Source organism: Oryctolagus cuniculus, chromosome 17 (genome assembly GCF_964237555.1).
Source record: "Oryctolagus cuniculus chromosome 17, mOryCun1.1, whole genome shotgun sequence".
Lineage (NCBI taxonomy): Eukaryota > Metazoa > Chordata > Mammalia > Lagomorpha > Leporidae > Oryctolagus > Oryctolagus cuniculus.
In genome coordinates, this window is record NC_091448.1 from 23,039,569 (window position 1) to 23,064,264 (window position 24,696).

At 42.2% G+C, this 24,696-nt stretch overlaps 1 protein-coding gene across 3 annotated transcripts in view; it reads left to right on the top strand.

The window, feature by feature from the left end:
* Positions 1-24,696, top strand: part of FBXL20 (F-box and leucine rich repeat protein 20) — a 123,356-nt gene that overhangs the window by 91,250 nt on the left and 7,410 nt on the right. For all 3 annotated transcript variants that reach the window (XM_002719337.5, XM_051824905.2, XM_051824904.2), the window contains exons 7-14: positions 9,231-9,326; positions 11,204-11,330; positions 13,747-13,821; positions 16,048-16,178; positions 19,198-19,258; positions 20,193-20,237; positions 21,883-21,939; positions 23,526-23,738. In XM_002719337.5, coding sequence (XP_002719383.2) covers positions 9,231-9,326; positions 11,204-11,330; positions 13,747-13,821; positions 16,048-16,178; positions 19,198-19,258; positions 20,193-20,237; positions 21,883-21,939; positions 23,526-23,738 — 805 coding nt within the window. The remainder of the gene's footprint in view (positions 1-9,230; positions 9,327-11,203; positions 11,331-13,746; positions 13,822-16,047; positions 16,179-19,197; positions 19,259-20,192; positions 20,238-21,882; positions 21,940-23,525; positions 23,739-24,696) is intronic.

A 24,696-nucleotide genomic window follows, 5' to 3' on the forward strand; every position in this document is an offset into this window, starting at 1 on the left:
GAAAATATGGTTCTGGCCGGCGCTGCGGCTCAATAGGCTAATCCTCTGCCTGCGGCGCCGGCACACCGGGTTCTAGCCCTGGTCGGGGCACTGGATTCTGTCCCGGTTGCCCCTCTTCCAGTCCAGCTCTCTGCTGTGGCCCGGGAGTGCAGTGGAGGATGGCCCAAGTCCTTGGGCCCTGCACCCGCATGGGAGACCAGGAGAAGCACCTGGCTCCTGGCTTCGGATCAGTTCGATGCGCCGACTGCAGGGCGCCAGCCACGGTGGCCAATGGAGGGTGAACCAACGGCAAAAGGAAGATCTTTCTCTCTGTCTCTCTCTCTCTCTCACTGTCCACTCTGCCTGTCAAAAAAATAAAGTAAAATAAAAATATATGGTTCTCAAGATACGACTTCTTGGGCTGGTGCCGTGGCTCACTTGGTTAATCCTCCGCCTGCGGTGCGGCGTCCCATATGGGCGCCAGATTCTAGTCCCAGTTGCTCCTCTTCCAGGCCTGCTCTCTGCTGTGGCCCGGAAAGGCAGTGGAGGATGGCCCAAGTCCTTGGGCCCTGCATCCGCATGGGAGACCAGGAGGAAGCACCTGGCTCCTGGCTTCGGATCGGCATAGCTCCAGCCATTGCGGCCATCTGGGAGGTGAACCAACGGAAGGAAGACCTTTCTCTCTCTCTCTCTCTCTCTCTCTCTCTCTCTCTCTCTCTCTCACTTTTACTGTCACTCTCTCACTGTCTGTAACTCTACTTGTCAAATAAATAAATAAAAATCTAAAAAAACTTCTCTGTGAGACTAAAGGCAGTGGTATGGTATATTCAGAGTACTAAAATAAGAGAAAGAATTTATGTCTAGGAAAAACTCAAAATTGAAGGCACAATGAAGATATTCCCATAGCAAAAACTGAGATATTTTTGATAGCAAATATGCCTTGTAAGAAATACTAAAGGAGGGGCTGGCGCTGTGGCACAGCGGGTTAACACCCTGGCCCGAAGCGCCGGCATCCCACATGGGTACCAGTTCTAGTCCCGGCTGCTCCTCTTCCAATCCAGCTCTCTGCTATGGCCTGGGAAAGCAGTACAAGATGCCCCACGTCCTTGGGCCCCTGCACCCATGTGGGAGACCCAGAGGAAGCTCCTGGCTCCTGGCTCCTAGCTTCAGATCAGCATAGCTCTGGCCTTTGAGGCCAATTGGGGAATGAACCATCGGATGGAAGACCTCTCTCTCTCTCTCTCTCTCTCTGCCTCTCCTCTCTCTGTGTAACTCTGACTTTCAAATAAATAAATAAATCTTTAAAAAAGAAATACTAAAGGAAGTTCTTTAGGATGAAAGGAAGTAAGTCCCAAATGTTAACGAAAATCCACCATTTTTGGTGAATAAAATCACCAGAAATGGTGAATATGAGGGCAGTGGAAAAGATTATATATAAAAGTATATAATTTATAATTATAATTATAAAATTATATAATTATATATATAATTATATAATTTTCTCATTTGTTCCTTTAATTTCTTTAAAAGACATAAAATTGGGGCCAGCATTGTGCGGTGGGTTAAGCCACCGCTTGCAATGGCAACATCCCTGTCAGAGCACTGGTTTGAATCGCTGCTGCTCTGCTTCCGATCCAGTCCCCTGCTAACGCGCCTAGGATGGAGGCCCTGCTAACATGCCTAGGAGAGAGACAGAATATGGCCCAAACACCTGCGCTACTGCCACCCCCGCAGAAAATCTGGATAGAGTTTTGGGTTCCTGGCTTTGACTTGGCCCAGCCTTAGCCATTGCAGCTATTTGGAGAGTGAACCAGTGAATGGAAGATCTCATTTTCTTCTTATTCTCTCTGTCCCTTTCTCTGTCATTCTACCTTTCCAATTAATAAATCTGTTTTTTAAAAAAAGATAAAATTTATAGAGCAATGATTATAGTATGTACCATTGTTGTTTTTTTTTTTTTAAAGATTTTACTTATTTATTTGAGAGATAGTTAAAGACAGTGAGAGGGAGAGACAGAGAGAAAGGTCTTCCGTCCGCTGGTTCACTCTCCAAATGGCCACAACAGCCGGAGCTGCGCCGATCTGAAGCCAGGAGCCAGGAGCTCCATGTGGGCGCTGGTTTGAGTCCTGGCTGCTCCGCTTCCAATCCAGCTCTCTGCTATGGCCTGGGAAAACAGTAGAGGGTGGCCCAAGTCCTTAAGTCCCTGCACCCATGTGGGAGACCTGGAAGAAGCTCCTGGCTCCTGGCTTCGCATCAGCCCAGCTCCAGCCATTGGGACCATTTGGGGAGTGAACGAATTGATGAAAGACTTCTCTCTTTCTCTCTCTGTCTCTGCCTCACTATAACTCTGCCTTTATTTTTATAAATAAATAAATATTTTTTTAAATATATCTGAAAACTAACAGATGAAATGAAACCGTACACTTCATACAAGAAAGCAGTAAACAAGAAAACAAAAGACATGAAACCAGCATAGAACATGTAGGAAAATGGGTCTCCCATGTGGATGCAGGGGCCCAAGGACATGGGCAATCCTTCACTACTTTTCCAGGCACATTTGCAGGGAGCTGGATCAGCAGTGGAGCATCAGGGACTTGAACCAATGCCCATATAGGATGTTGGCATTATAGGCAGCAGTTTATCAGCTACACCACAGCGCTGGCCCCAAAATAAATAAAATTATACATACATATATATATAAATTATTCACACCCATGTGGATTTATACAAGAAATACAAGTTTGGTTTAACATCTAAAAATCAATATAAATTTCAATAATAGAATAATACTAGAATAGAGCAAAGCTTACTTTTCCTATGTGGGGCCAGGTTAGAAAGCTCTTTAGGCTTTGTGACCTGTATAATCTGTTGGAACTACTCTATTTTTCTCCAGTGTCCAGTGCAGCCATAGACAGTAGATAAAACAGACATGACTCTGTTGCAATAGGTGCTGAGATTTGAATTCCATATAATTGTCACAGATCACAAGGTAGCATACTTTGAGTTTTTTTCAACCATTTAAAAATGTAAAAGTGATTCTTAATTTGTTGACTGTAAAAACAGGCAGCAGGAGTGATTTAGCCCTTGGGCCATAAATTGCTGACCTCTGGAGTAAAGAACAAAAACCACATGATCATCTCAGTGTGATAGGCAGCAGCCAAAAATGGACTCCAGATAATCCCCACCTCCTGCTGCTACTCACACCCTTGTGTAATTCTTTCCCCTAGAGAGTTAACCCTGACTAGTGATTGTTTCTAACAATAGACTTGGGAAAGGGGATGGATGTGACTTGGATATTAGGTTACAGAAAGACTGCTCTGCTCTGCTCCGCTTTCATTCAGGGCTCTGACACTAAGAGAAGCAAGCTGCCCTGTTAATGCCTCTTTGGATAGGCTCACGTGCTAGGAACTGTGTCTCTAGCAATAGCCAGCAAAGAACTGAAACCTACCGAAAGCTATCAGTATGCTTGTAATTGGATCTACTGAGCTCTGCCAGCAATCACCTCAGTAAGCTTGGAAAAAGGGTCTAAACACAGTTAAGTTTTGAGATGGTTGCAGCATGACCTTGGTTGCAGTCTTGTGACAGACCGAGTCAGAAGCAACATACTATGCTGCCTGTATTCCTGACCCACATAAACCGAGATAGTAAATATTTGTTCTAAGATGATCAATTTGGGGGTAATTTGTTTTGCAATAGTAAGTAACTCATGTGAGAGAATGTTTAAAAAAAATCTTTTAAGTTTAGGGACAGGCACTTAGCAGTTAAGATGCCATTTCTCCTATCAGAGTACCTGAGTTCGATATCTAGTGTCACTTCCTGACTCCAGTTTCGTGCTGATGCAGGCCCTGGAAGGCTGTGGTGACACCTTGAAGTAATTGGGTTCCTACCATCCAGATAGGCCTGGATTGAGTTGCAGGCTCCTAGCTTTAACACAGCCCAGTCCTGGCTGTTGCAGGCATTTGAGAAGTAAACCAGTGAATGAAAGATGTGTCTGCCTTGCTTCTCTGCCTTAATTAATGAATGCATAAAGGTTTTTTTTTAAGATAAGTTTATTTTGATGCAAAAAATGTGAGAGGGGCTGGCATTGTATAGTTGGTTAAGCCACCACCCACGATGCTGGCAACCCATGAGTACAGATTCAAGTCTCAGCTGCTCCACATCCTGTCCAACCCCCTGCCAATACACTTGGGAAAGCAATAAAGGATGGACCAAATGCTTGATCCTCTGCCACCCAGATGGAGTTCCAGGATCCTGGCTTTAGCTTGATTCAGCCCTGGTAATTGTGGCCATTTGGGAAGTAAACCAACCAATGAAAGATCTCTCTCTCCATCCCCCATTACTCTGTCTTTCAAATACATGAATATTTTTAGTTTTTTAAAAATCTGTGCATATAAGGAAACTTCAAAAATTCATTCAAAAAATAAATATTATGAAAAAATACATTTGTTTCAAATATTTTACATCAAAATAAATTTATATTTCAATTATATTTCTCATGAAGTACTTTCATACATTAGTGGACACAAAAAAAAGCACATGGCAAGATCAATAGCCATTCATGCTAAAAACAAATATGTAGAAGAGAATTTTCTCAACCTGATCAAAGGTATTTATGAAAAACTTATTGCTATTATCATAATAGTGAAAAAATGATTTCCTTCTAAGCTCAGAAACAAGGAAAGGATATTTACCTTCTCTAGTTCTAGTCAGTATTCTGTTGGAAGATCTAACCATCCAATAAGTTAACCCCCCAAAAAAACACACACTGAGGGGATGACATTCAGTGTAGCAGGTTAAGCCATTGCTTCAGATGCCCACATTCTTTTTTTTTTTTTTTTTTTTTTTTTTTACAGGCAGAGTTAGACAGAGAGAGAGAGACAGAGAGAAAGGTCTTCCTTCCGTTGGTTCACCCTCCAAATGGCCACCACGGCTGGCACGCTGCACCGATCCGAAGCCAGGAGCCAGGTGTTTCTTCCTGGTCTCCCATGCGGATGCAGGGCCCAAGCACTTGGGCCATCCTCCACTGCCTTCCTGGGCCACAGCAGAGAGCTGGCCTGGAAGAGGAACAGCCGGGACTAGAACCCAGTGTGCCAGTGCTACAAGCAGAGGATTAGCCAAGTGAGTCGCAGCACTGGCCCAGCTGCCCACATTCCACATCAGAGTGCTTAGGCTAGAATCCTGGCTCCACCCTCCATCCCAGCTTCCTCCCAGTGTAAACCCTGTTAGGCAACACATGATGCCTGAAGTAATTGGGCCCCTGCAGCCCATTTAGGAGTTCCCAGTTGAGATCTAACCTCCTGCCTTTGGCCTGGCCATTGTGACTATTTGGGGAGTGAGCCAGTAGTTGAAAGATCTCTGTCTCTTTCTCTCTGTAACACTTTCAGATAAATAAATAAATCTTTAACAGAAAACAACAGTTCACAATAAAATAGCAACATATTTACAAATAAATTTAATAAAAGATCTCTATAATGGAAACCAAAACATTACCGAGAAAAAATATAGCATATATGAAGTAGTAGTCCCCATTCATGCTGTGGAATACTTAAATACAGGTCTGGAGTCAGCGTTGTGGTACAGTGGCTTAAACCAGCTGCAATACCAGCTTCCCACACTGAAGCGCCATTTTGTATCCTGGCTGCTGTGCTTCCAATCCACCTCTCTGCTAATGCTCCTGGGAAAACTGTGAAACATGGCCCAAGTACCTGGGCCCTTGCTACCCACATGGAAGACCCAGATGGAGTTCAAATTCCTGATCTGGCCTAGCCTAGCCCAAGCTATTGCTGCCTTTTGGGGAGTAAACCAGTGTATGTAAGGTCTTTCCCTCTGTCACACTTTCAAATAAATAAAATCTTTTTTTAAAAGTAATTTACGGGCTTGCACTGTGGTACAGCAGGTAAATCTACCGCCTGCAGTGCTGGCATCCCACATGGATGCCAATTTGAGTCCCAGCTGCTCCACTTCTGATCCAGCTCTCTGCTATGGCCTGGGAAAGCAATGAAAGATTGCCCAAGTCCTTGGGCCCCTGCACTCAGGTGGGAGGCCCGAAAGAAGCTCCTGGTTTCTGGCTTTGGATCGGCTCAGCCCCAGTCATTGGCAGCCATTTGGGGAGTGAAGCAGCAGATAGAAGACTTTCTCTCTCTCTCTGCCTCTACCTCCCTGTAACTCTGCCTTTCAAATAAAATAAATCTTAAAAAAAAAAAAAAAAAAGAAAGTTAACTTAGAGACTTAATTCAGAACATATAGAAAAATTAGCTCAAAATTAATCATAGACCTAAATGTAAGAGCTAAAATAACAAAACTGTTAGAAAAAAGCATAAGGAAATAACTGTAAACCTAGAGTAATCAGAATTTTTAGTTGATACCAAGAACATGAGTTATAAGTTGATAAATTGGATTTTGTTAAAATTAAAAGCCTATATGTTTCTAAAGATAAAATTAAAGGGGCTGGTGCTGTGGCATAGTGGGTAAAGCCACTGCCTATAGTCCAGCATCCCATATGGATGCCAGTTTAAGTCCCGACTGCTCCACTTCCGATCCAGCTCTCTGCTATGGCCTCGGAAAGCAGTGGAGGATGGCCCAAGTCCTTGGGCCCCTGCACCCATATGGGAAGATCCAGAGGAAGCTCCTGGCTCCTGGCTTTGGATCACAGCAGCTCCAGCCGTTGTGGCCAATTAGGGAGTGAACCAGCATATGGAAGACATCTCTCTCTCCGCCTCAGCTCTCTCTGTGTAACTGACTTTCAAATAAATAAATAAATCTTTAATTAAATAAAGATAATATTAAGAAAATAAAAATACAATCATAAACTGAGAAAATATTTGCAGATCCTGTATCTGGTAACAAGACTTATACCCAAAAACATTAGAGAAAGTTCTTAGAATCAATAAGACAATCCAAGTTTTAAAACTGAGCTAAAGTCTTGGGTAAACATTTTATCAGACATAGGAATGGTTAATAAGCACAAGAAAAGGTTTTCTCTGTGAGATTGCAAAGTGAAACCATAAGGTGATTCCACTCCATCCCCTCTAAGATGATGAGATCAAAAAGTGGGAAAATGCAGGGCAGGGGCTGACGACTGTGGCACACTTGATTGAGCTGCTACTTGCAATGCTGGCATCTCATGTAGGAATGCAGGTTTGAGTCCTAGCTGCTCCACTTTTTTTAAGATTATTTATTTATTTATTTATTTATTTTTTTTTTTTTTGACAGGCAGAGTGGACAGTGAGAGAGAGAGAGACAGAGAGAAAGGTCTTCCTTTTGCTGTTGGTTCACCCTCCAATGGCTGCTGCGGCCGGTGCGCTGCGCTGATCCAAAGGCAGGAGCCAGGTGCTTCTCCTGGTCTCCCATGCGGGTGCAGGGCCCAAGGACTTGGGCCATCCTCCACTGCCCTCCCGGGCCACAGCAGAGAGCTGGCCTGGAAGAGGGGCAACTGGGACAGAATCCGGTGCCCCGACCGGGACTAGAACCCCGTGTGCCAGTGCCGCAGGCAGAGGATTAGCACATTGAGCCGCGGTGCCGGCCTTAAGATTTATTTAATTATTTGAAAAAGTTACGCAGGGAAAGACAGGCAGAGAGAAAGAGAAGTCTTCCATCCACTGGTTCAGGATGCAGGGCCCAAAGACTTGGGCCATCTTCTACTGCTCTCCCAGGCCATAGCAGAGAGCTGGATAGGAAGTGGAGCAGCTGGGACTTGAACTGGCACCCACATGGGATATGGGCACTGCAGGTGGCAGCTTTACCCATTGCACCACAGTGCCGGCCCCTGGCTGCTCCGCTTTTAATCCAACTCCCTGCCAATTTGCCTGAGAAGACAGCATAAGATAGCTTAAATCCTTGGACCCTGCCACCCACATGGCAAACCTGGATGGAGTTTGGGGCTCCTGGCTTTAATTTTTTCCAGCTCCAGCCACTATAACCATTTGGGAAATGAGCCAGTGGAGGAAGATATCTCTCTCATTCTCTCTGTAACTGCCTTTCAAACAAATAAATAAATCTTTAAAAAGTGACTCTTGGGGCTGGCGCTTTGGTGCAGTGGGTTTGTGACACCAGCATCCCATTTGATCACCACTCCTATGCATCTCCCTGCTAATGCTTCTGGGAAAACTGCATAAGGTGGTCCAAGTGCTTAGACCCCTGTCCCTCACATTGAAGACCTGGATGGAGTTCCTGACCACAACCTGGCCCAGTCCCAGCTGTTGGCAGCCATTTAGGGAGCAAACCAGCAGATGGAAGATCTCTCACTCTGTCTCTCCCTCCCTGTCTGTAACTCTGCCTTTCAAATAAATTAAATAAATCTTTAAAAAAGAAATGAATCTCAGGGTCGGTGTTGTGGTATAGCAGGTAAAACCGCCACCTGCAACGCCAGCACCCCAAATGGCACTGGTTATGAGACAGTTGGAGAATTTAGCATAGTCTGGGTATCAGGTGATATTAAAGAATTAAAGTATTTATTAAAATGTATAGTAAAATACTTTCAGGTATTTAATGTGTCTGAGATTTCCTTCAAAGTACTGGATCAAAAAAGGAGAAAAGGGAATAGATTAAAAAAATAAAATAGCAGAATATTGGTAGGTGTTGAAGATGTTTAATGACAATACATTTAGTTTCTCTGTTATTCACTCTTATGAATATTTGAAATTTTCCTTGATAAGTTAAAAAAATTAAAATGAGAACTTGACCATCCTGAAAAAAGCCTTGAAGAAATTCTTAAAGTAGATAACAGTGTTACATCACTTCTCATTTTAGCCCAATACTGGTCCATTCTCTGTATACTGTGCAAAAATCCAGTTCTTTCATCACTGCCATACAAAACATTATCTTGAATAGAGATTTGAGTGAAAGCACAAGCATCACTTCTGGTCCTCGTGTTTGACCATGTGCTAGCAGAAGGAGCCGGCGCTGACCAGCCTTGTGATTTCCCTGATTTGCAAAATGTGCATAGATCTCTTGAGCTCACATGAGTAGTGTGCTTTTAATAGGTAGTAACATTCACAATTATGACCAAGTACCATCTCTCCCTCATGCCAGTTTTTATACACAGTATAGTTTTTATTCTCCTTTATGAATGGCCTCTGCCTCTTCCTGAATGTGAAAGGTCCTGGGAATATAACTGCTTTTGGGGGGAGGGAGGGAGAGGGTATGAGAGTTCTTATATACACGTACGTGTTTAATGTAAATGCTGTGTGATATACTAAGGATATGTTCTTAATCTTGTTTATTCATTATTTTCTCCCTTTTCCATTTTTCAGTACATGTACTAGCCTTAGCAAGTTCTGTTCCAAACTCAGGCACCTTGACTTGGCTTCCTGTACATCAATAACAAACATGTCTCTAAAAGCACTAAGGTAAATTTCTTACAGTTAGCATTACTAGTAATCACAACAAATATAATCTTTTTTAAAATAACTGGTAGATAGTTAGAATTGAAATGAACTGTTTTATGGATATATTCTTAAATTCAGAATAGACTTTTTGTTTTGCCACTTGCCCAAATTCCAGCTACGTGAAGTTGTACTGATACTCAGTAGCTCTTGTGTTATAAAAATAACAGCTTTGGGTCAGGCGTTGAGGTGCAACAGGTTAAACTGCCTCTTGGGGTGCCCGCATCCCATACTGGAGTGCCTAGGTTTTTGTTTCACCTCCACTTCCAGTCTACCTTCCTGCTATTGCACACCTTGGGAGGCAGCAGGTAATGGCTCACATACTTGGGTCCCTGACACTCACATGGGACACCCAGATGGAATTCCATCTCCCGGTTTCAGACCAACCCAGCCCTGGCTGTTAACGGGCATTTGGGAAGTGAACTAGTGGATGGAAACTTTCCCACTGTCTGTATACATCTCTCTGCCCTTCAAATAAGTGAAAATAAATAAGTAAACACTGAAAATAACATAATCGTTTCATGTGGTTCAACCTTGTGTGTGTGTATATACATATATATGATATGTTTAAATATATATGTATATATACATATATGTTTTAAAGTTCCTGAATTTTCTAAATCAATAAAGGTTAATTATTGTATTTGTATATTTTTTAAAGAATGTTACAGAAGATTTATCTTAAAAGGAGAAAAAAAATATTCTCTTTGGGAATTTATTTTTTAACCAGCCATTTGTAAATGATTATTGTCCCATATAATGGTTACATTTATGTGTAGTAAGAATTTTATTAAAAGAAACAGATTTTAGTTGAATATAAGTAATCTAAACCTGTGTCTTCCTTTAGACCTTCCACATGAACATTGGCCACATGTGTATCTAAGACTGTTTACCATGTAGGATAATAAAATAACATTTATCACTTATAAGATTTTTCACATAAGTGACCTCATTTATTTTGAAAGCCCTGTGATATAGATAGGACATTTTACAGATAGGAAAATCTAAAAAGTTGTTGAGACTAGGTACTGTGATGCAACCATGAAATGTAACTGAATAAGATATTGTGGCTTCCCTTAAGGTGGGAGAAAAAAAAACTACCGAGCATGTATCACCTGACCACGTCATAAGTGCCGGTAGAGCAGCGAGCACAGCGTAGAAAGGGCCGCAGCAGCAGCCGTCTTTGAAGTCAGACATTAATGTTGAAGAATGAATTTGATCTTAGGTCTGGCTTTGTTTTCAGAGTCTTTTTTTTGCAGCTAGGAATATTTAAACCAGTGTACACAAAGTTTTCCAAAGAATATCATAGAAAGCTTGAGATTCAACCATAGTCTAAATGTGAAACTAACTGATGAGAGCAGAAAGGATTATAGCTGAAGCTAGGATTTTAAAGGCAGAGACTGAACACCAGATATCCTAAATTCCGCCTACAGAAACAATACTTTTAAAATAATGCAGATAAGAGACACATGATATCTTTGTAATTTTTAAAAAAAAAGTATAATAGTTATTATTGCTTTATCCTAATAGGTTTACTAAATGGAGAGTCTGGGTTTGAATGAACTCTTCATTATTCGGATACTTGAACAAGTCACCCAATTTCCGTTTCCTTTGCTAATGAGTCCTAAATGGGCACCACAGCACTTTATAAATCACCCTTTTTTTTTTCCCTTTGGCTATGGGAATACCTGCTTTCTAAATCTATGTTAAGTAAATGTGTGTATTCTTCTGAGAGATAATAGGAGCATATCCGTTCCTTGACTTAGTAGCCAAAAATAAAACTTCAGTGCCTTTGGAATTGGATGTGTTGATGTGTTATGTCTAATATTTTTTATCCTAAGTGAGGGATGTCCGCTGTTGGAGCAGTTGAACATTTCCTGGTGTGACCAAGTAACCAAGGATGGCATTCAAGCACTAGTGAGAGGCTGTGGGGGCCTCAAGGCCTTATTCTTGAAAGGCTGCACACAGGTAATATTCCAGATAGTGCTTGCGAAAGTCAGAGGAACCATGGGATCTTTATAGGCAAGCCCAAGGTGTTTGTCTTGAAGGATATATTAGTTGTGTGTATTACTGACCAGAGAAACATGCTTACAAAAAATTAAAGTGCTTTCTTTAGAAGAAAAGAATTTAAAAAAAATTAATATCTGACCAAAGATAAATTTGGATAGAGCAAAGTAGAGAGATAAGATTATACTGAAGATACACTTAAGCAAGGATTTTCATGCAGTTTTTTTTTTTCTGTACAGAAAAGAAAACCTGCCATATTGTCACTGCCTGGTTCTTTGAACTGTATAGGCAAAGAAGGCAGTCTTAGAAATTCCACTTGCTTAACCACCTAGAGTTTTCTTAGGTGTGCAAAGGGTACAGCAACCTGCATTTTATACTAATAATAACCATTTCCTGCCAGTCATGTAACAAATTCAACATATATTGTCATTAAACATTTCACTGTCTCAGTGTTTTATTGTGAAAAAAGGTATTAGCTAGATAGCATCTTGAAAAATACAATCAAGAATGAATTTAAGGTTGGGCATTTCACACTGTGGTTAAGCTGCCACTTGGAGCGCCTACATCGGAGTGCCTGGTCGCATATGGCTGCACTTCCAATTCAAGCTTCCTGCCGACGCATACCCTTGGCAGGCAGCAAGTCATGACTCAAGTAGTCAAGTTCCTGCCACCTACATGGAAGACCTAGATTGACTTCCTGGCTCCCAGCTTCAGTGTAGCCAGCCCCAGCCACTGCAGACATTTTGGGAAGTGAACCAGTGCGTGAGAGCTCTAACTCTGTCACTCTATCTCTGACTCTCTCTCTATCTCTTTCTCTCCCTCTCCCCTCTCTCCCTCTCTCCCTCCCTCCCTCTCCCCCTCTCCCCATCCCCCACCTCAAATTAAACAAAAAAATGTGACTGACAAAATGAGGTCAGCCTCTTATTTTTTTAAAGGTAATGTTTTAATTTTAAAATTGTTATTTATTTCACTTTTTTATTTGAAAGAGGGAAAGAGATCATTCATCCACTGGTTCACTCCCCAAATGCCTGCTACAGCCAGTTCAAGGCCAAGCCAAAGCCAGGAGCCCCAGAACTCAGTTCAGGTCTCACATGTGTCTCTGGAATCCCAGTACCTGAACCATCACCTGCTGCCTCCCAGGCGGCACGCACCCTCAGCAGTAAGCTGGAATTGGAAGCGGAGCTGAGACTCAAATCCAGGCACTGCTATTATAGGAAGCAGGCATCACAAGTGGTGTCTTAACTGCTGCATCAAACACCTGTCTCTTACTAATAATTGCTGATACCTTGGATTCCACTAAAATGCCATTATTCTCTCCTTCTAATGGGAGAGAGTCCATTATTTGAAACAGCTTCAGATGTAAGACTGCCTTAAAACAACAGCTTGAGTTTCTGGTTATTTATGGAACCCTGAAAAATATTGATGTGACTATATCATTATAATCAGTGACTTCCATCTGTTCTCAGCACTGTAAGCATGACACTGATCTTTCAGCAGCAAATAAATACTGTGATTCTTTTTTGGCTGCTTCTCTGGAATCTTTACTTACAAAAAGTTTTTTTGGGAGGGCTGGTTAGTGTTGTGGCATAGCAGGTTAAGCCATGGACTACAATACCACCATCCCATATGGACACTGGTTCCTTTCCCAGCTGTTCCACTTCTGATCCAACTCCCTGCTGATGTGCCTGAGAAAGCATCAGAAGATGGCCCAAGTACTTGGGCTCCTGACTCCCATCTGGGAGACCCAGATGAAACTCTGGACTTTTGGCTTCATCCTGGCCCAGCCAGGTGGTTGCAGCCATTTGGGGAATGAACCAGTGGATAGAAGATCTCTCTGTCTCTCCCTCCCTCTAACTCTGCCTTTCAAATAGATAAATCTTTTTTTTTTTTTTTTTAAAAAAAGGCTTTTTCCACTCTGCCTGTCAAAAAAAAAAAAAAAGGCTTTATGGGGAGTAGAAACATAAAAATTATTTTTTATCATCCCACAGCAAAATACTGTGAGATATGTTTATCAAATGTAAAATTCATAAAGAGTAAGCAATGTTTCTTTTTTTTTTTTTTCAATTTGGCGATGGTATGAACTTGATGTGGTCAGAACTGATAAAAATACCAGTAACCCTACTAATAATAAGAACCATTCATTTTGGTGATCATGTAAACTTGATGTGGTCAGAACTGGTGAGAAAAAAAAATACCTCTAATCCTACTAATTAAAGGAATCCTGTTCTGTGGTCATAGTTCATTGTTTCTGCTTTGTTGTTCCTTTGAAACTTAATTAGTTATGTTTAGAATGTACTGATGGATGTGTACATTCTTAAATCTTTCACCTTTGAAACAAAGTTTATAATCACTTTTTCTCTTTTTAAAATCTTTCTAGCTAGAAGATGAAGCTCTGAAGTACATAGGTGCACACTGCCCTGAACTGGTGACCTTGAACTTGCAGACTTGCTTAGTAAGCATATTCCCACAACTCTTCTGTATTAGTGATATTACAGTAACAGTTTCAGTCATCAAGGCCAGTGGTTTTTGTACTACAACCTAAGTGACACAGTAGACACACAGATAACTATATGCTTGACAATACTCCTTAGAGAGTATCCTACGGCTTTGCCGTGATATGAGGGTAGCTTTTGCAGAATTCCAGATGAGCTAACAGTAACTCCACACCTTTTTTATCTACTTAAGAAAACTAATTTTTAAAAAATATTCACAAAGTTTAGTATTTAAAATTGCAGTTGCACTTTATAACCTGTTGAAATATACCTGTGGGTCACATCTGTGGAGAACCACTGATCTAAAAGATGTCAAAGAATGTGTACCCTTGAAATAATTTCCCAGTGGTGTTTGCATTTAACATTTCAGCTTGTTCCGTCTTTCAGCTCTGTGTCTGCCCCAAAACCCCTGAATTTTACTCAGATAATTTTCTGAAACTATACCAAGGCTGAACATTGATAGTACACCTTGAGCTTTTTTTTCTTCTTAACCTTAAAAATTACATATGCATGTTGTCTTGGAGTGAAAACCCCTGCTAGTAGAGGGAAAAAAGTGAATGGAAATTTTCCTTGTTCTGGCTAATAAGCCTTTTACTTTTACACTCTGCCGTTCTTGTTTGATCACCTGTTTGACACCTAGTGTGTGTTTAGTTTGAAGGTGATCCATGAAGTGCCACATTTTGTGTAGTCTGTCCTTCCAGCTATTGAGGAAGGAGTGATAACAGTCTACTTAGGAAGTGCTGGGAAACTGAGTCACAAGGATGCTTTACTTTCCTCTTTAATCCTGACCATCCTCCCTGATGATTCTGATTGCCTTAGTTGATGCCTGGAATTTGCCTAACTGCATTTATGAGACAGAAATGTTTACCTTGAGAGAATAAGCATCACTGTTATGAACATGAAATCATCATTTTGGAGTGACCAAAAAATTATTCTCGGGCAGCTTCAAATGACCTGTGTCTGTATACATGTGCTAAATACATACCATTTGCAGGTTTGTTTTCATGTCATCTGTCCTCCAGCAGGCAGGAATCCATTAGTAAGCATAATGAACCAGTTCCATCACGTGTGTGTTTTATTGCTTTTCTTCACCCATGTCTTGATTCAAGGGCTCCCCCTGCAACGTGATGAAATGGTTCTCAGCATTTATGAGACTTGATGTTTGGCCCAAAACTATTGAAAGAGCTAAAATATGTTCTTGATTCATTTACCTTTTTTTTCCTGTTTTAAAAACAAAAGCTTAGTCAATTTTACCCTTTTTTTAAGATTTAAAGTATTATTAATATGATTTTCTTTGTCCATATTCTCAGTACTCCCTAATAGGTTTTAAAACATGAAGGAAAGGACAGCACAGCCCTACAGTACTTCTTTCTGGTTGTGTGGTAGCAGTTCCACTACTGGAATAGGACTGCTACATCTGCCTGTTTATGGATCCCCACTTCCTCCATACATCTCACCCATCCTTGTCAGTAGTAATGGCACATCACATTTGTATGGCACATTTTTAGGTACTGCCACTTGTGCACATACCTCATTATTTTATCCTCATGGCAAATCATGTATCTCCCTTAGCATTCCATTGTTTAGCTGTATTTGTTTCGGTTGCACAATAATGGAAATGTGTTGAATTAAGCAATGGTATTGAAACTTCTTATTTTCTGTTTGTGTTTTTATTTGTCCTAGCAACTTGGGAATACTGCTTGATTAACAGAAATGTCAGGAGAGCTTTATTTTAAACCTGCAGAAAGTTAGTGAATCTGACAAACTGGAAGTGTTAATACTGTATACCATTATGATGTTTATGTGTAACATCTCTCTCTCTCTTTTTTTTTTTTTTTTAATATATAATATCCTTGAGTGCGTGTTCTAGGTTTTAAAATCATTTAATTGAAACTACACTGTGACACACCTATGCTATTCCTTGTCTCATTAGGCTAAAAGGATCCCATGACAGTTTCTTCCCTTTATACCAAAAATGAGCACAGATTCTCTTGCAAATTAAATCAAAAAGACCTGGAAGAAAGAAAAAGTATGTTTGTTTTCTTTTAGGTTTGTTATATGATTAATATTAAACCTGCCTTGATTTCTTTTTGGTGCTTACTCACAGAGGTATCATTTTTTTCTTCTTTTTCTTCTGCTGTGTTACTAATACTTGTGAATTTATTTGGTTTGCTCTTGTTTTTTAGCAAATCACAGATGAAGGTCTCATCACCATATGCAGAGGGTGCCATAAGTTACAGTCCCTCTGCGCCTCTGGCTGCTCCAACATCACAGATGCCATTCTGAGTGCTCTAGGTCAGAACTGTCCACGACTTAGGTAAGCATTTCTTGTTTAGCTGGAAAATCAAGGAAAAGGAATAAAAGTCTCCTTCACCTTTATTTATTTATTTATTTATTTGAAACTTTGAATTTTGAAGTAGCCAATACCCTTTCAGGTGCCCACCGTCTTGTTTTGTACCTCAGTGGATTAAATGTAGTTGGTGGCATGAACCAAATGCAAGGTGTCCGGCGCGTAACAAATCTTCCCAGGCAGACGAATCAATTAATTCACAGGCTTTTATTGGGGTTCCGCTCCCAGGCGAGGTTCTCTGGTCCCAACAGAGCAACAGAGTGGGGGCCGGGGAAGTCGCACGTCAGAGATTGGGAGGGCTCCTTTTATAGATTCAGGGCATGGGGGTTAAAGGTTGAGGCAGGTCTGATCCTCATTGGTTGACCTTTAGGCACCCGCGGGGACCTTGACAAGGACTTTACTTCCCCGGAAGTATAGGCCTTCCTTCCATGCGGATCCCAAAGCTACCACCCCGACCTTTTGATGATAGGAAAGGGGGCGACGATGAGTCTGGCTACTTCCTGCAGACTGAGGACGTTGTCTACAGGGGCCCACTGTGGGTATCTTGGGGCTCCGCAGGGACAGGCATGTATGGATGGAGAAGCATCTGGTTGACTGCTTGGTTGCTGAAGGCCTTGGTTCATTCCATTATCACCTGCTGTAAACACTTAGACACTGTAGTATACAAGTCAGGGTGAGAATAGCAACCAGTGATCCTAAGAGTGGCACTAACCAGGTAATGAAAGGATTTCATAGAGGAGAGGAAATGAGGGGGTCTCTGGACCCTTGTGAGGATTGTTTGATGGATGTGGTTTAAATCTGATCTCAGCCAAGACTGGGAGAAGGGCCACTCAACTTTTGCAGGTAGTGGGGTTTGTCTGTAGAGAAATTCTGAATAATCATACAACATTATGTGGGGGAGAGGACCATCAGTACACACAGGTTGGGAGCAGAGCCATTGATGTTAGAGTAGAGGCTGTTATTACAAAGGAATGAGACCCAAGTGTTCTAGACAGGGTCTGGAACAAAGGGCAGAGTCATTACTAGAGGACCCAAGAAAAGTGCTGTCTCAGCCAAATAGAACCTGACAGAAGGGGCCTGATAATTAATCAAGTGGGCTTTAGGCCTTGTAAGTTAAGAGGCCCAGACCTATCTCTTCATAGGGTACATCCTAAGGGAGGTGTGAACCTCCTTGGGGAAGGCACCCTGTTGACTTCCATTACCTACCTGGCCTGGGAGGAGAGCTGGCTAGGTAAAGGCAGGTGGCATCTCTAACAGGAAATTTACAGTTCTGCCTGTAATGTTGCTGACCCTACTTGACCGTCCCCTCAGCTGTGGTGGTCACTTTGGAAGCTGGGCCTTCAACTCCACCCTCCTGTGTAGCTCAGTGTATGTTAGAATGGAAAAACTCTCAGATGTGATACTTAAAAGTTGTGCCTCTTGGCCGGCGCCGTGGCTCACTAGGCTAATCCTCCGCCTTGCGGCGCTGGCACACTGGGTTCTAGTCCCGGTCGGGGCGCCGGATTCTGTCCCAGTTGCCCCTCTTCCAGGTCAGCTCTCTGCTGTGGCCCAGAAGTGCAGTGGAGGATGGCCCAAGTCCTTGGGCCCTGCACCCGCATGGGAGACCAGGAAAAGCACCTGGCTCCTGGCTTCAGATCAGCGTGATGCGCCGGCCACGGCGGCCATTGGAGGGTGAACCAACAGCAAAGGAAGACCTTTCTCTCTGTTTCTCTCTCTCACTGTCCACTCTGCCTGTCAAAAAAAAAAAAAAAAAAGTTGTGCCTCAATCAGATCACACTCTCTCATTAGCTAAGACATTGATTTCTTTTTTTTTTTTTTTTTTTTTTTTTTATTTTTTTGACAGGCAGAGTGGACAGTTAGAGAGAGAGAGAGACAGAGAGAAAGGTCTTCCTTTGCCGTTGGTTCACCCTCCAATGGCCGCCGCGGCCGGCGCGCTGCGGCCGGCGCACCGCGCTGATCCGATGGCAGGAGCCAGGAGCCAGGTGCTTTTCCTGGTCTCCCATGGGGTGCAGGGCCCAAGCACCTGGGCCATCCTCCACTGCACTCCCTGGCCACAGCAGAGAGCTGGCCTGGAAGAGGGGCAACCGGGACAGAATCCGGCGCCCCAACCGGGACTAGAACCCGGTGTGCCGGCGCCGCTAGGCGGAGGATTAGCCTAGTGAGCCGCGGCGCCGGCCCAAGACATTGATTTCTAATTGGTGTTCTGTTAATGATGATTTCTTATATGTTAGCGGTAATTTTTTTCGACTTTGACAGTAAGTAATTGGTAAGCAAACATGTAAATGTTTTTTTGATTTCTATTGTATGGAGGTCACCAGACTTTTCGCAGAAAGGAACTACTTTTGATTTCTCAGTCCTATGGTTGGTTGGCATTTAGATTTGTGGGTAGCAGTTACTGAATAGGAGAGTGACTGCCAGCTCAGCCCCTCTCCTAGGCCTCCCTGGGAGCCTGTGGGAGGAGGCAGGAAGCTTTCCTAAGTGTGAAATTTCATATTTGGGACAGGCCTGTAATTAGCATTCCCTTCATCACATTGCTAAGAAGATATCTAAATCTGAGTGAACCTACTTGTAAAATAAGGAAAGAAAATAATTTACTTCAGCAACAGATTAACCTAAACAGAGCATTTATCTCAATTTCCTTTGTTTTCTAGGAGCAGGCTGCCCTCTGGGGGTAAGCAGTATGCCATCAAAGAAGGCTTTTAATGCATTTCATGCATTTGGGCTTTAACTACAAACTTCAGTTTTATTCTTCTGTGTTCTCTGATTACATCACCCTGAAGTGTGGTATTTGCAGGACCACTTTATGATAACTCCATGAAAATGAATGGCAAGATCTACATGCAGACTTGCTTGAAGCTGTTGCTGTCGCTCTGTATTACAAAGTCCTTAGAGAACAGGAGATTCTTTTCTTAAATTCTTGCTGTTTTAATAAACACAGTTTTCAGGGACCATGCACTTGAATTTCACTTTGTTTTTTTCTTAACAGAATATTAGAAGTGGCAAGATGTTCACAATTAACAGATGTGGGCTTCACCACTCTGGCTAGAGTAAGTATTTTTTTTTCAAGTTTCATGGGTTCCATAGGTTTTGTTTGGAACTTTTATTTCGGAAGACTGAGCAGCAGGAGAAATGAAGGTGCCAGTAGAATCTGGGAGGTGCTCTGTGGCTGGTGTTCTGCACGTTCTCATATGCAGCCACAGAGGTGCTGACACTGGTAAGAACACAACTGTTCTGGAAATGCAGGCATGCACTGCAGAATCTGATGGTCACTCCTGATTCTTTGATTTTCTGCAACTTCATTAAAATACTAAGTTAACCTTTCCAAAACAGGCACCTTGACTGAAAGTTCAGCTAAGTAGAGACTTCCTTGTGCTTTGTAAAAGAAACGTAACTTGTTTATATGGCATGTAGCTGGTAGATGAAAGTACTGTGGAAAGAAACAGGTGAATCTGGTTTCTAAACAGAGAGGTTTAAGAGATTTTCTGTATTCTCCTGAAGATTTTAACGCTTGGAATGATTTTATAAATCACTATGTGATAATACTGTTCAAAACTGCAGTGACTTTAGGAGGGTCATTTGCTTTCAGGCAGGTTGCTAGAGTACTAATTGGGTCAAGGCACGTGGCATAACTGAAGGAGGACAAAAAGCTTGCTTGCCTTTCTTCCAAAGAAACAGTTTTCATTAAATTATTCATGATTGAAAAGACCTCTGATTAGCCCAGTATTAATGTTTAGAAAACTTAGTCCCTTGTTCTTAGGAATTTATGGACTTTAAATATGGAATAATTGAGAAATTTCACTGTAATCAAATTCTTCTAAAATGAGAAATTAGTGGCAAAAGATAGAAGGTGACTTGAGAATGACACCAGCTCTGAAACACTAAAATCTCCTCAGTATATTTAATATTACCTCATTTTTTCTGGCTCTGAAGTTTTCTCATGTTTTAAATGTTTATTGCATAATGTTTGTAATGTCTTTGTAGAATTGTCATGAACTTGAAAAGATGGACCTGGAAGAGTGTGTTCAGGTAAGATTGTAGATTTTTTTTTAAAGATTTATTTATTTATTTGAAAGGCAGAATTATACAGAGAGAGAAAGAGAGGCAGAGAGAGAGAGAGAGAGGTCTCCCATCCGCTAGTTCACTCGCTAGTTGGCCGCAGCAGCAGGAGCTTCTTCCGGGTCTCCCACGTGGGTGCAGGCGCCCAAGGACTTGGGCCATCTTCTACTGCTTTCCCAGGCCATAGCAGAGAGCTGGATTGGAAGTGGAGCAGCCAGGACTTGAACCGGAGCCCTTATAGGATGCCAGCACTGCAGGCGGCAGCCTTACCTGCTACGCCACAGCACCGGCCCCAAGATTGTAGATTTTTATTCACAAATGTAGTATAGTTGAAAGTTACATAATACATGCACTTCAGAATTTCACTTTCCTACCCTATAAGAGGATGCTAGTGCCTGGCAGCACTGCTGATTCTCCATTTAGTGAGGTCTTCCAGGCATACCAGAGGTGCATGTACTGAAGAACTGTGAAAATACACACCATCAGTTCAGTTACCCGTAGAGATGAAGGTCACCCAAGCTTCAGACCATGAATCTGCCTTCAGAGAGATCATGAAAGAACACTTCAAGCCCCGCCACACTTATCTATAGCCCTATCATTTTTTAGCTTTATGGGACCCTGGAAACCTGACTGTATTGTACTCTAACCCACTGACTTCCTTATGAACAATTTATTTTCTTACCAGTTGAAGAGCTTTGGGATTATTAATTGACTGAGGAGAAATTTTGAAAGGGGAACTCCAAAAAAGAAGATAGAGCAATGAATTTTTTAATAGTAAAAATAGAGAAGATACTTATAACCGTAAAGAGCATCTTTTTAAATTTCTTACTATCCAGACACTACTTAACAGCTGTTAATTCCTACTAAAATAAAACTTGTTCACATGAGTTTTATCTTACTCATGCCTGAATGTCTCCTGTGTCTTTCCAGTGTTGATCTGGAATGGGCATGCCTGGCACTCCACTCCCTCCCTCTGCCATTTCTCAGCCCCTCTGAAGCAGAGTGTAGTAAAAATCGTGAGCGTCTCGGATGGAGAGGAGTTTGAAAAGAAGCACTGTGTGCTTTCACTCAGATAACTGAAAGGCTGATCCCGCAGGGATCATAACGGAGCCCAGACTCCAGCAGCCTGTCTACCAACCTTGGGAAGATACCAGCCCCAAAGGCATCAGTCCTGAGTTGGGTCATGCCTTCTAAAAATTGGGCCAAATGTCTAAAAATTCATAGACAATTTGACATTAGTTTTTTTTTTTTTTTTTTTCATGGAGCTCTGTCTTCTGATCCTTTTCTGTGATGGTTCTAAGAAGGTAGGGCTAAATCCCATCCAGTGGATGGAAGTTCCAAGGGGAAAGATTCTTATTTATTTAAAAAACAAAACAGAATTTTGGACAAAGTTGTTCAAAGACAAAGACTAGAGATGACCGTCTGTGGTCAAACCCAGCCTGGTGGGTTCTTTTAGAACAGATTCAGATAGCACTTGATATTTAAACTTTTAAGATTCTGTTATTGGATAATATAGATTATCAGAATGTCTAGACTAAAAGTGTAGTCAACAGTGAGGTATGGCCCATGATTTTATTTGGAATTAAACCTAAAGTAAACTTATGGTTTCTTTCAGATAACAGATAGCACATTAATCCAACTTTCCATACACTGTCCTCGACTTCAAGTATTGGTGAGTTTGACTTTCAGAGTTTGATGTTTATTGGATTCAATCAAAACCCAATGCTACAGTTCCAGTTGAAAAAGGAACCCCACTCTTACTTTTCCTCTTGTCTGGCTACCATTTTTGAAAAGGATGCATCTCCAAATTGCCAGCTGATAAAGGGCCAAGGAAGGACCTGAGTGAAGAGGGAAACCGGGAGGAAGTATCTATGCCTAGAGGTTGTAAGGTGATGTGGAGAGTTCTCTTTCCCAGGTGGATTATGTTCCAACCTGAATGGTGTTAAATTGTCAGAGATCCAGGGGGTGAGATGGCCCAAAATACAATGTGCTTCATCTTGGGACTCAGTATTCTTTTTCTTTTTTTAAGATTTATTTATTTATTTGAAAGGCTTGGAGAGAAAGATTTTCTATCTGCTGGTTCCTCTCCAAATGGCTACAACAGTCAGGGCTGGGCCAGGCTTAAAGCCAGAAGACAGGAACTCCATCCAAGTCTTCCATGTGGGTGGCAGGAACTCAGGTACTTAAACCATCATCCACTCCTTTACCAGGCACATTATTAGCAGGGAGCTGGATTGGAGGAGTAGCCAAGACTCAACCAGCATTCTGATACAGGATGCCGGCATCCCAAGCAGCAGCTTAGTCCTCTGAGCCATAGTGCCTTCCCCGAAATGTTCTTACAGAACAGAACTGGACAAGACCTTCCTGGGGGAGTTCTTTGTGCGACCCTCAGTGATGCTATAGGAAGGAATGCTAGCTGGCTGTTCTGTATCCAGGCTCATTTTCAGTGTGTGTGGTGACGTGGCACTGTCCAAAATGGGGTCAAGGATTCTGAGTTTCCCAGAACTAGGGCTTTAAGGAACATTGTTGAAGAGGTGTTCACACATGATATCCATAAAAATCATCTTCAGTTAATTGTTAGGGCCTGCCCCTGTACCGTATAACCAATATTTAGTTAAAATTCCAGAAAATTTTTTTTCACATTATTTATTTCAGAGGTAGATATAGACAACACATGTGAGCTCCCATCTGCTGTTTGACTCCCCAAATATCCACCATGGCCAGGCTGTGATCTAGGCTGGAGCCAGTAGACAGAATCACAGTCCATGTCTCCTAGATGGGTGGCAGGAACCCAGTTACATGAGCCTTCCAGGGTCTGCAGTGTTGCAAAGCTGGAGTGAGGAGCCAGAGCCAGGAGTCACGCCTAGGCACTCAGTGTGGAATAGGATGTGCAGGCATCTTGACCACAAGACTCAGCACCTGCTCCCAAAATGCCAGGAAATTTGTTTCTGTAAAAAGCTTGATCCTGACTCGTCCTTGCAGAGAAGAAAAGTATTAATTTGGGGAGGGCATAATTTTCATAGCTGTCTTATCTGTGAACTAGTCATTTCATGCATTCACAAACTGTATTTAGAATCACGCACAGAAACATGAGTTGTTGATTGCCAAAAGCAGAATCCAGCAACTCTGATTTGCTTTCTTCGTTTCACCATGTGGATCTAGTAACAGCTCTGTGTTCATTAAAATCACACCAGAGACCCTAGCTAGAGGAGTGCCAAAAGACATTTCAACGTCTTTCCTTGTTCTGTTTGGCTACAGAGTCTGTCTCACTGTGAGCTGATCACAGATGATGGAATCCGTCACCTGGGGAATGGGGCCTGTGCCCATGACCAGCTGGAGGTGATTGAGCTGGACAACTGCCCGCTAATCACAGATGCATCCCTGGAGCACTTGAAGAGCTGTCACAGCCTTGAACGGATAGAACTCTATGACTGCCAGCAGATCTCTCGGGCTGGAATCAAGAGACTCAGGGTAAAGACGGCCCATCACCCTCCGGCTCTGGTGTTCTCAGCACCCTTTCTTTTTCTTTTTTTATTTTCAGATTTAGATTCCTGTGATTTTTTTTTTTTAATATTTACTTGGACATTTAGCAAGGAGAAGAAGAGGGAGCGGAAATCAAAGGGTAGATAGTTTTTATCTGTCATTGCAGATGGAAATTTAGTTGGAAAGCACCCACTAAAGGAAAGAAAAGTAGGTCTTCTCCCAGCAGAGCTTCTCCAGTAGTGTCCAGGGTTTCTAACATCCCCAGAGTCAATACAACAACAAAAACCCACGCATTCCAGATTTTGTTTCTAAGGAAAGAAAGGAATAACAAAATATTCAGTTAAATGGTATTTCAAAATTTAATTTGTATTTCCTTTTTACATAAAACCCTCTTCCTGGAGGTTCTTGTTTAAGACTACAGATGAATCAAATAGATTTTTACCTTTTCTTTTGGCCCCATCCTCTATAATTAACCCCTGTACAGCCAAATGACCAGAAGATAGATTGCCAGCAAAGAAACTAAAAAAGCTGGGTGCTTCTGTATGCTGTAGTATGCAGCTCAGTGGATCTTGACTGAAGCAGCTTCAGACCTGCTACAGGAAAGGCACTGTGTAGGCAGGCCCTTCCCGCCAACCTACGAAAAATGCATGTCAGCCACAGGGATGTGAGCCAAGAAAGGAGCACTAAGCTTCACCTGGAGTTCCAGTTGGCCTCAGTTCCTCCTCCCCCTTCAGACATACAAGCAGAGGGCTGAGAGCATACCTGCAAAGAGGGTGGCCTCACAGCGCTTTTACTTCTTTTTTGTTGTTTTTGTTTTGTTTGGTTTGGTTTGGTGCTGAAACCCAGGACAAACCCCCTTTTACTTCTATACCAAAAGGAAAGAAAAGCCCCAGGTCAGCCAGATCCTGTCCCAGAGCCAGCTTCTACCCGGGCTCCTGCACCTGCC